Here is a 12,285-nt window from a genome sequence, read left to right as displayed (position 1 = left end):
CTCCCTACCCCAGACATATTAATATTTTCTTGTATGGTGCCTATGCTCTCCCTTTTCTTGTTGTTTTTTATACTACTGTTATGTTGTGACTTGCTGTATTGACTGTTTGTGCTATTTTTCTTGTGAACCCAATAAACGTTTGTTTTCAAAAAAAAAATACGAATTGGACGGAACATCCTGTGTGATTCAAAGCTACAAGAAATGCTATAACATATGCAAGCTAACAATCAAGCCGGCTAAAATAGAATATCAAAAACATATTGCCACACTAAATAAAACAAATAAAAAAAAAAATGGAATATACATTAGTCATAAAAAGCGAAGAACAGAACATAGGCTCCATAAAAATACATGGGGAGTTGCTGACAAGTGATAAGTTGAAGAGAGATGTATTAAACACATTTTTCTCTTCAGTTTATACAAATAAAAGAAAAGGGGTTTGACAGAACATAAATCCTAATAACAAAGTAATGAATGTACTCCTGAGGCGGACACAATGTGAATAAATCACCAAGACAGGTTGGCTTACATTGGCATGTCTACCAATAACCGAAGAGAGTCGAGATGCCAGGAAACTATAGACCAGTCAGCATAACAATAGTATATAACAAATTTCAATTGGGCTTCAACAGTGACAGCAATAATTTAAACTGCTTGTACCATAGCACCAACCGCAGTATATAAAATACCCTGAGGTGCAGCCTCAAATGAACACTGCATAGCTTTGTTACAGCATTGTGGACACAGCCACTTTGGATTCTACTACATGCCGAGTCATAGCTGTCCTGTAAACGCATTGCCTCAAATGAGCGAATCAGCACGATCATGTGACAGCCCCTCTTTACTGGCTGTCATAACTATAACCCGAGTGAGGCTGGAAGGCCAGCCTGGGAAAATAACTTGAATCCAAGTTGGTTCATCTTTGAGGTTTCATACAGAATTACTTTTTCAAGCTGGTACATTACTTTAAAGAGCTTGAAGTCAGGGACAGCTGGTTTTGAAGGTGCTTCATTGCTTAGTTTACATATGTAATTAATTAGAGTCTGACTACATATTTATTTTAAAATTACAAGTCCATTTCCTGAACAAACATTAATTTTCTGAGACAAATATCCTCATGGCTTACCTGTCATGCTTGTTTTCTTGTGCTGCTCTCAGAAGTTCCTGAATGTTTTTTGTGATCTGCTCAGTTTTCCTTATAACATCTTCAGTGCTGGGGAGAGTTGCACTAGCATCAACATCAGGATCTTCCATTTCAGGAATTGAACCTTCTCCATGCCATGGTATACTTCGCTGCCTTCCTTTTCTACTTGAACTGCACAGAAAGCAAAAATTCATGTTACTATACACCAATACTATTTACGTCCGATGACCACAGTAACTGTTAACCCAACAGCAAACTTCTTCCCTCAGAAAGCAAAACGTTTCCTCTATTACAATCCTTAGTGATACACACATACATGGGGTATGGGGTACTGGTCTTTTAGACATTCTCATTCCAAACTCTTTTGGTGCTAGTCACTGGATCAATGCTAAAGTCATTTGATCAGTGCTAAGGTATTGGTCATATGGTCTCTGCTGAAGAATTTGGGGGACTGATTCAACCACAGCTGACCAGGATCTCAATCTAAACACTGATCTTCCACTCTTGCAGAGACCACTCCCTCTGCAACTGTCCTATAACCAGAGCCAAAAGAGTTTCCATTTAGAAGAACTGCATCCTCCAACCCCCATCATTATTAACCACTTCTGGACTGGAAGGTTTTCCCCCTAATGACCCGGCCATTTTTAGCAAAACAGCACTGCTTAATTTAACTGACAATTGTGCGGTCGTGCGACGCTGTACCCAAATAAAATTGATGTCCTTTTTTTCCCACTAATAGAGCTTTCTTTTGGTGGTATTTGATCACCTCTGCGATTTTTATTTTTTGCACTATTAACAAAAAAAGAACAATTCAGAAAAAAAAAAAACAATACTTTTTACTTTCTGCTATAAAACATTCCCAATAAAAAAAATTAATTCTAGGCTTATATGTATTCTGCTACATATTTTGGGTAAAAAAAATCCCAATAGGTGTATATTGATTAGTTTGTGCAAAAGTTATCGCATCTACAAACTAGGGGATAGATTTAGGTCATTTTTTATTTTTTTTACTAGTAATGGCGGCGATCAGCGTTTTTTAGCGGGACTGCAACATTGTGACGATCGGACACCTAACTGACATTTTGACATTTTTGGGGGTACCAGAGACATTACTACAGAAATCAGTGCTAAAAATATGCACTGTTACTGTACTAATGACACTGGCAGGGAAGGGGCTAACACCAGGGCGATCAAAGGGTTAAATGTGTCCCTATGGGGTGCTTTCTGGGGGATGTATTCACTGAATGAACACAGAAACCTGTGTTCCTAAATAAGAGGAACACATGATCTCTGCGTTCATTACTGACAGAACAGCAGTCTGCTGTGTTTACAACGGCAAACTCCTGTTCTGTCTCCACGGGGAGCGATCTCAGGTGTCTGGCGGGAATTGTGGCCGCTGGACCTGCTGATTGGCTCCTCCACTAGCGGTCCCGCAAAACACTTCCGTCGTTTCGTGGGATAGAGCTGCCTTGCCCCAGTATACGTACTGCTGGCGGTCGGCAAGTGGTTAAAGAAAAAAAAATCTACTTCATACTGTCTCGCTTGCCCACAACCAGACAGTGCTTTTCAGCCACAGCTTTAGTGTTCTCTCCACTGTATTTCAGTTTCTATATTTTAAACTACACTTATACTTTAAATAGGGCCATTAGTATATTTGGATGGGCAGAGTTTGAAGTACTGGGTTATGGGGGAGAATAGTCTGTAGCCAGTCTTACCCTAAGAAAGGCAGGCATTGCCACCCAGTCAGGCTATGAAAGTAAGAATAAAATCTTAACTAAAGGCTTGCAGAAGGCACAATTCTTTCATTTAAAAAAACAAATTAAACTCTGCCTTTCATTCTACCAGATAAAAAAAAAAATGGATTTTTGTCTTACTGTAAAATCCTTTTTTCTGAAGTTCATTGATGGACGCAGTCTCTGATCTTTTTTGGTAGGGTTATGCTGCCCGCTACAGGAGTAGGACACTAGGCAGAAAAAAAAACTTCTGGCCAAGCCTATGGGCAGTCCCAGGGGGTATACCCTCTCTTCCTGCTATAGGATGTCAGTTTGGATCAAAGCAGTGTCAGAGAAAATAATAAAACAAAAAGGGTCAGGGTACCACACGGGTGGAAAACCCCTGAAAGAAAGTTGCAAATAAAGCTCAACACCGGAATCGATACAAAACACACTTTATTGAAAACTCAGGCTGGATAACCAATTCCAGCCGCTAAAAATTACAGAGGGGAAAAAGACCCCTGTGGCACTCAGTGTATACACAAATAAACACAGTCACACATTAAACCGCGCATAAAATGGACCCCACACAACCAAGCTAGCGAACCAACAAGGAACTACATCTATTGAAACCTCATGTATTAAAGTGCAATGAAAGAAAATGTATGGGTGCTGTATTTACACTCCTTAAACAATCCAGTTTTACTGGTTCCCTCCTAACTGTGACATTTTACCTTTCATTGCACTTTAATACAATAGTCCCGACTCCAGACGAGGCTGTCCAAGGCGAGGGAGGCAGCCTAAGAAGGCAGAATGACGTCACGAAAATATCGGCCAGTTCCGGGGCCGATACCGATATATTGTGGGAAAGTGCATATCGGTCCCCAATTTATCGGCCTTGCCGATAATCGGTCTATCCCTTGTGAGAACAGCAGAAAAATAAGTCCCCAAGGCTCAACATATCCAACCAGGCAACATAGGACTCATCAGAACAACAAGATGAAACCCACCTGAAAAAAACATTAAACACCATCAAGGGAGACTAAGAACCCCCTCAAACAGCAGCCTGCTGTTTGAATTTTGTGAAGGTGTGAACAGAAGACCAGTTAGCCGCCTTGCAAACCTAAAGCACAGATACCCGATAGTGAAAAGCCCAGGAAGCACTAAGCGCCCGAGTAGAATGCGCCTTAACAGCGAAAGTAGGAACCTAACCCTTAATTGAGTAAATCCACACCACCGTCTTTCTGATCCATCTGGAAATAGTATCAGCAGACGCAAGCAGCCCTTTCTTAGGGGCATCCGTGAGTACAAAGAGTGAATCTGACTTCCGAAAAAAGACTCAGTAGTCACCAAGTACACCCTGATTGCCCCATCCACATCCAGAGTATGCAGTGCAAATTCCTTAGAATGTTTCGGCTTAGGACACAGAGGCTAACACGATGTCCTCATTCAAATGAAAACTGTAAACCACCTTCGGAAGGAAGGACGGATCTGGACGAAGTACCACTTCATCCCTGTGAACCACCAGATAGGGAGAACGACAGGACAATGCCGCCAGTTCATTACAGGGGAATCTCCCGAATACTTTCAAAAGGAGGTTTCTGGAGAACCAAATTAAGGTCCCAAGGTGGCAACGGAGGTAGCAAGTGTCGCACCCCCTGGATAAAGCTATGCACCAGGGAATGGGTAGCTAATGGCCTTTGGAAGAAAAATTGCCAAGGCCGAGACCTGACCCTTTATAGTACTCAAGGCCAACCGTTGATCAATTCCCCATTGAAGAAAGGCCAAGATCTGAACCACCGAGAAAGAGTGAGGGGGAGCCCCAAGATACTCTACGCAATATACGATTTCCACGTACGAGGATAGATCTTCCTAGAAGTTGCTTTCCTCGCTTTAGTGGGGGTCCTTCAGCACCTGGCCAAGCCATCAAAGCCAGTGACCGTAAAGCTGGATGGAAGATTGGCCCCTGAGACAGTAGATCCTCCCTGAGAGGAAGTCTCCAAGGAGCATCCGAGACTAACCTGACCAGGTCGGCGTACCAAGATCGGCGAGGCCAATCCGGAGCCACAAGAATGACCGTAATCCCTTCCGCCTCGACCCTGCAAAGAAGTCTTGGCAGCAACTTCAGAGGAGGAAAGGCATACATCAGCTGATACTGATCCCACAGGGCCACCAGCGCGTCTGCGGCCTCCGCCAGAGGGTCCCAGGAGCAGGCCACAAACCTCTGCACTTTCCTGTTGACCCGAGACGCCAACAGATCTACATCTGGAGTGCCCCAACGAAGGCACAACTGCTGGAACACCTCCGGATGGAGAGACCATTCCCCTGCATCCAATGCCTGTCGACTGAGGTAATCCGCCTGCCAATTTACCACTCCTGGAATCTGAACAGCGGAGGGAGCCGGAACAAAGCGCTCCGCCCATCGAAGGATGCCTGCCACCTTCAAGGCCGCAAGGGCACTTTTGGTGCCCTCTTGGTGATTGACATAAGCCACGGCCGTGGCATTGTCTGTTTGAATGCGCACTGGACAATCCTGCAGGTGCCCAGTCCAGTGGACTAGGCAAATCCTGATCGCTCTCAGCTCCAGAACACTGATGGGTAACATGGACTCTTCCAGAGACCAGACTCCTTGAGCAGAAAACCTGCCGAAAACCCCTCCCAATCCGGACAGACTGGCATCTGTGGTGACAATTGTCCAATATACAGGGAGGAAGGATTTAGCTTGCTTGAGCATCAGGGACCAAAGCCACCAAATCAGGGACCCCCTGGTCACCCGGCTCAGCTGGATCTGATTGTCCAGGGAAGTGGGATTCTTGTTCCATTTGAGAAGGATTGCCTTCTGGAGGATCCTCGTGTGGAATTGAGTGGAGGGGACCGCCTCGAAGGACGACACCATCAGTCCCAGAACTCTCATGCAGGTCCAAAAGGGACGACCATTTGCTGGACAGCAACAGCTGAACCGCGGTCTGGAGTTTTTAGAGTTTTTCCAAAGGAAGAAATACCCTGGCGGAGGATGAGTCCAACATCAGGCCCAGATAGTCCAGTCTCAAAGGGACCAGGGATGACTTCTGAAGGTTCAGAATCCACCCAAACTCCTCCAGAATTCTCATGGTGATCCCTAAATTTGTCACTAGCACCGAGGGAGACTCGGCACGGAGAAGCAGATCGTCCAGGTAACCCAGGACCGAAATCCCCTGCTGTCACAACAGCACCATAACCGGAGCCAACACCTTTGTGAAGACCCAAGGAGCAGAGGCGAGACCAAAGGGTAACGCCACAAACTGATAGCGATCCTCTCCCACGCCAAAACGGAGAAACCGTTGGTGACCTGCACAGATTGGAATGCTGTAGGGAAGCCACCACCGTGCGAACTGATTCCATCTTGAATTTTTGAACTTGCATGAAGCAATTCAGTACCTTCAGGTCCAGGATTGGACGCACCTTGCCCTCCTTCCTGGGGACCGTAAACAGGTTTGAATAAAAGCCTCGAAAACGTTCCGCACACGGAATCGGAACTATCACTCCCTGTTGTACCAGGTCCTGTACCAGGCCCCAAAGAGAGCCTGCAAGTGATCTGGGGACAGTCACACATTGGAAGGGAAAAACCTCACCGGCGGGACAGATCAAAACTCGATCTTGTAACTGTACCGTATGATCTCTTGAACCCATTTGTCTTCTTGTATCCGGGAGAGCCACCGGTCTGGAAACTAGCAAAGACGTCCCCCCACCCTAGATACGGGTGAGGGCGCACCATCAGGCCGAAGGAGCCTTGCCCTCAGATCTGGAGAAACGAGATTTATGTTTGCCAGTCCAGGGCCGCTTAGACCCATCCAAGGGAGTCTTGAAGAACTTTGCCTTATCGACTGACCCTGAGGGACGAAAAAACTTTTTGTGAGCTGAAAAGGAGGGACCCCGTCTGACGCGGATCCTTACCCTTTTTAGCCTGTTGGAGAGAGGTACTCTTACCCCCTCTGTAAGACCTTTGATAATATCATCCAGGGTAGCCCCAAACAGGCGATCTCCTTGAAATGGTAGATCAGTCAAGCCCTTCTTTGAGGTCTGATACGGAAACCTGCACTTTAGCCAAAGTATACACTGGAGGACCACTGTCGAAACCGACAGTCAGCTCAATATGGAAGCAGTATCCAGCGTGGCATCGCAAACAAATTGCAGCCCCTGCACCAGCTGGTCCAACAGCTCCTCAAAGGCAGGAGGAAGATGTTTCCCATCCAGGTCACGGCGTAGTAACTTAGCCCATTCAGTCAATGTTTGCGAGACCAGGGCAACCGTAAACACCCGAGTGCAGACCCCGCCAGGGAGCACATATTGTGGGCCACAACTCCGCCTTTCTATACCCCGGATCCCTAAAGGATGGGGAATCCTCCACTATTCAGTCTTTAGACTGGAGGGTCCACAGTAGGTGGCACAATCCACTTCTTTATAAGAGACTCCTCAAAGGGGTATCGTCCAGCAATCTGCTTAGGCACCTCAGGGGAATGCTTAGGGCGGTCCCATTCTTTTTTGAGCATGTTGTCCAAATAAGCAGGTAAGGGATAAACTTTTGCCGCTCTGAATGGCTTGTGAGTGCCAAATGTAACCTGCGTTTACACAGCTGCATCCTCCATTTTTAGGCTCTCAAGCACAGATACAACCAGTGCGTCCACCAGCGCCTTTTCAAGCGTGGCAGTGGAGGTAGAAATATCCTCATCACTATCAGAGGAGACAGGACGCAAGGTAGTCGGCCCGGCAGGGAGACCCGCGTCTGCGGTGGCTGAGTCAGACTCAGAATCCGAAACATCAGATTAGGCAGGGGTAGGCGGAGGGTGTTTTTTAGCACCTCGCCCCTTAAAGGCCACCTCCACCCGGGACACAAACAATTCCGGGACCGCCAAAATTGCATCTATGGACAGCTGGGAGCTGGAGGGCCCTGCGGCCTCCCTGAGGGAGTCAGGTGGGGACACGTTCCGCAGGGTCCATGTTGCACCAGGGGAACCCGTCAGCAAAAAACTTGGGCAAAAGGTTTTTTTTTTTTTTTAAAAACGTCCTACCGTGCTACAGCGCCCCCAGGAGGTCAGGCTGCGCGCACTGGGGACCCCCAGCAGAGAGAGAGACAGACCCCCCAGACTCACCAGGAGGCCCAGAACGTCTGCACAGCACGTGTCAGCAGCGATCTTGATTCAGAAATAAAGATCAGAAAATCCGCCAAAGGAAGAAGGGGGGGGGGGGGGACATTTACCATACCGGAACAGGCGGGAGCCATCTCCTGACAGAACCCCTCTCCGCCGAAGTGGGGGGAGCTGTTGGCCAGATAGGAATGCTGCGATTCGATCCGGTAGTATGCGACCTGGCGATAGGTTTATCTCGCGGGGCCAGTCTCCTTCCAGTGGGACTATGTCGCGGCCGACCCAGCGCGGAGCTTAAGTCTGCGAGTGCTCGTTGTAGGGCTGGGCGATTTTGCCTAAAAAAAAAATCTTCGATTTTTAAAGAAAAATTCGAGTTTCGATTCGATTTTCGATTTTTTTTCCAATATACTTAAAAAATGACTACAGACATCAGATATAGTGTCAAAAGTGCAACTTTATTGCTATTTTAACTCCTCAAGAGTTAAAATGCATAGAATCCCAAAACAAAAAGTAAACGAGGCTCTGTCATTCAACAATTCCAAGTTTTAACCCAGGTTTAAGCAAAACTAAAGTGCAACAACTTCACAGTAGCTTAAATTTTCTGTTCAAAAAATCAGATAATTACAAATTTTGTAACATATAACATTACACAATTAAAAAAATAAACTCTTCTCAGTGTGAACTGTGAATATAAAAAATGAAACATGCCTGGCCCTGTGGCAAACATATAGCCTGCTCAAAGAGTGAACAAAACAAATGTAAACTAAGTTTTATCTATAACAACAAAACACGTGCTTGTTAGATCTCTGAAACATTGCGCATGCTCAGAGTCATTCTAAACATTTTTTGCAAGAAAGATGAGCCTGTCCACAACCTCTGGCTTAAGGCAGGCCCGGTTGCAGGTAACTATTCCCCCACCCACACTAAATACCCTCTCTGAAGGGGCACTAGTGGCTGGAATAGAAAGATATTTTTTAGCCAGTAAGCTTAGCCTTGGAAAGTTGGGCTGATGCAGCTTCCACCATTCAAGAGGATCTGTGTCAGGCTCTATGTCTGGAATAAGTAAATACGTTGCAAGCTCAGTCTCAATTTTAGCTTTCTCAGATTGTGGGTGTGGCGTGGTGGATGGTGCACTGTTTTTAAAGAAGGCACCCAGAGTCATTTTCTTTTTTGGTGGCAATGGTGGTGGGGTGTTCTTCTCTTGAACAGCTGAGGGACCAGCTTCCTCTGTGTTAGAGTTGCAGAGAGCAGAGATCTCAGACACCGCTCTTTTTTTGACAACTTCCAATTTGCTAGTATCAATGTAGGTTGTACGGAACCTCGGGTCTAAAAGTGTGGCCATGTCCAAAAGTTCCTCTTTCTCCAAATCAGAGTATTTACTTTCGAGGTAACGCATGATGTCAGCTTTGATTGTTTTTGTTAGCTCCAAATCTTCCTCCTCTGGCAGGAGGAGACTTGTTTTAAACAAATGCAGCACTGGTTTGATGCAGGACACACTGACATATGATTCCCCTGACAGTGCATCAGTGAAGTCCTGGAGAGGTTTCACTGCTTTGTTGGTGGCTTCTAATACTTCCAAATCTTGCCACGTGGGAACAAGATGACGCGTTTTCTTGTCCGCACCCAGGACACGAGTTATTGCCTTCTCTTGCTCAAGAAAGCGCTCAATCATCTTTTGACGAGACCCCCAACGTGTTGGGGATTCTGAGATCAAAAGATGCTGGGGAAGTCCAAGCTCAGCCTGCAACTCTGTCATGTCTCGCCTTTTTTTCCAGCTGTAGGAGAAGGCTGATACAGCTTTTTTGCAGACCCCTATGGCCCGATCGATCCTTGGATCCTTTACACCATTCTCTGTAATAAATGTGAAAAGATATTTAGTATACAGTTCTGGCTAATTAAATTATGAGCAAACAGTACTTTACAATGTGCAACAGTGCAAGTATTGTGCACCTATTTATTCTTACACCAACTCTTACCTATAGCATTGTGGAGTCTGTGGCCAAAACACTGCAAGCTGGGCCAGTTGTTGTCTTTAAGGGCTTTTATGATGTTGGTGCCACTATCAGTTGTCATGCAGACGAGTTGTTCCTCCGAAAGTCCCCAGGAGCTGAGAGCGTCTTTTAAGCCATGGGCAATTATGTCACCAGTGTGGTTGTCGGGGAAATACGCTGTCTGAAGGCAGATGCTGCGCAGAGTCCAACTAGCGTTGATGTAGTGAACTGTCAGACTCAGATATGGCTGCATCGTCCGGCTGGACCACAGGTCTGTTGTGGCTGAGAAAAACTGCATCTCCTCCATCTCACTGCGGATCTTTTCCCGAGTTGTATTGTACAGGTGAGGCAGCGCTACTTCAGCGAAATACTTGCGACTGGGGACAACGTACCTCGCATCTAATACTTTCATCATGTGATTAAAGCCTCGCTTTTCGACAGAATAAATTGGCAGCATGTCTGTGGCAATATAATACGTGATCGCCTCTGTAATCGCTTTCCATCGCGCTCCGTTCTTATCATAAGGCACACAGTTTGTAAAGCTGTCAGGAAGTGTAGTTTGCTTTTTAGCAGCAATAGTAGCCTTAGTAGGTGTGCTAGAGGAGCTGTTTTCGCTACGGAGCCGGCTGCACTTCTCCCATTCTTCGCGATGTTTATTCCTCAGGTGCTGGAAAAGATTTGTTGTACTGCTGCTTCCAGTAGCAACAGCCTTGAAACATATTTTGCAGCAAGGCTTCGTCTGTGTATTGTCTGCTGCATCAAAACCAAACCAGTTCCAAATTACAGAATTACCTGTGCCTTTCTTTGGAAGTAGTTCTTTGCTGGTGCTAGTAGTACTACACGCTGCCATGTTGTTAATTTTTTGACTGTGTTCTTTTAATAGACTACTAGACAGATTAGACAGTAAAAGAAGACGCGGGGGCGTCGCGCTGAGCGGGGAGGGAGGAGAGCTCACTGTGTTGAGGGAGGACTGAGGAAAGAGAAGCGCTGTATATGTGACTCTGACGGACCACCGCCGCGCCTGGATGTTGTGAGGTCAGCTGCGGGCGGTGCGTCTGTACAGGGGCTGCGCTGTGATAGGTACAGTCCAGAAAACACACAGTAACCGGCCACCTTTTTTAGTTTGACACAATTTTTTTTTTTTCAAAAATTTGAGTTTTTTTCTACAATATGGTTACTTTATTCTGCCTTGTGCAGCCAGCCCCTGCCTAACTACACACACTGGGTCACACCCTGGGCCTGGGCTCAGCCAGCTCATAGTCTGCTGCACAGGAACTGATTCTGAACTAGTCCACCACAGTCAGTAACGTTTAGTTGAAGACAGTACTTTGAAACGTTTTTTTTTTTAACTCGAGTTTTTGTGTACAATACAATACTTTTCTGCCTTGTGTGCACTGTGTGCAGCCACCGAACTCCCCACCGCCGCGCCTGGATGTGACGTCAGCTGCGGGAGCGGGCGGTGCGTCTGTACAGGCCGGGGCTGCAGCGCTCTGTGATAGGTACAGTCACAGTGACAGTCTCCCCGGCCTGCATGTGACGTCAGCTGCGGGGTGGGCGGTGCGTCTGTACAGGCCGGGGCTGCGGCGCGCTGTGATTGGTAAAGTCTCCCCGGCCTGGATGTGACGTCAGCTGCCGAGAGAGGAAGTGGGCGGTGCGCCTGTACAGACGCACCGCCCGCTTCCTCTCCCGGCAGCTGACGTCACATCCAGGCCGGGGAGACTTTACCAATCACAGCGCGCCGCAGCCCCGGCCTGTACAGACGCACCGCCCGCCCCGCAGCTGACGTCACATCCAGGCGCGGCGGTGGGCAGTTCGGCTGCAAGGGAGAAAAAAGGATTATACAAAAAAACTCGAGTTTCCCAAAAAAAAACCGTTTCTAACCAAAAAATCGATAAATCGATTAAATCGATTTATCGCCCAGCCCTAGCTCGTTGGCCGGCTGGGGTGACCACTAGATCTATACATCCAGCCCGTCACCCAGATACAGCATAGTTGCTTGTAGATCTCACAGGAAAAAATCCGGAGAAAAAGTGAACTAAAAAAAAATTATCTAGAAAAAAATAAAAACTTTGCTAGGACCAGAGATCCTAACAAGGAACTAGGTCCTTAATTTAGACTAGGCAGATTAAAACTGACATCCTATAGCAGGAAGAGAGAGAGGGTATACCCCCTGGGACTGCCCATAAACATAGACAGAACTTTTTTTCCGCCTAGTGTCCTACTCCTGTAGGGGGCAGCATAACCCTACTGATATGAAGATCAGAGACTGCGTCCGTAAATAAACGATAGAGAGAAACTTTATTTTCATTTCAACA

The 12,285-nt window shown here is 46.5% G+C and overlaps 1 protein-coding gene across 4 annotated transcripts in view; it reads right to left on the bottom strand.

Moving 5' to 3' along the window:
• The window catches only part of GIT2 (GIT ArfGAP 2), a 226,043-nt gene that overhangs the window by 56,475 nt on the left and 157,283 nt on the right, over positions 1–12,285 (bottom strand). For all 4 annotated transcript variants that reach the window (XM_082252665.1, XM_082252661.1, XM_082252662.1 and 1 more), the window contains one exon: positions 1,127–1,315. In XM_082252665.1, the coding sequence (XP_082108791.1) occupies positions 1,127–1,315 (189 nt within the window). The remainder of the gene's footprint in view (positions 1–1,126; positions 1,316–12,285) is intronic.

The sequence above is a fragment of the Pelophylax lessonae genome, assembly GCF_965119305.1.
Source record: "Pelophylax lessonae genome assembly, chromosome: 1".
Lineage (NCBI taxonomy): Eukaryota > Metazoa > Chordata > Amphibia > Anura > Ranidae > Pelophylax > Pelophylax lessonae.
The sequence above is the reverse complement of the archived record's forward strand: the minus strand, read 5'-3'. Positions and strand labels throughout refer to the sequence as shown.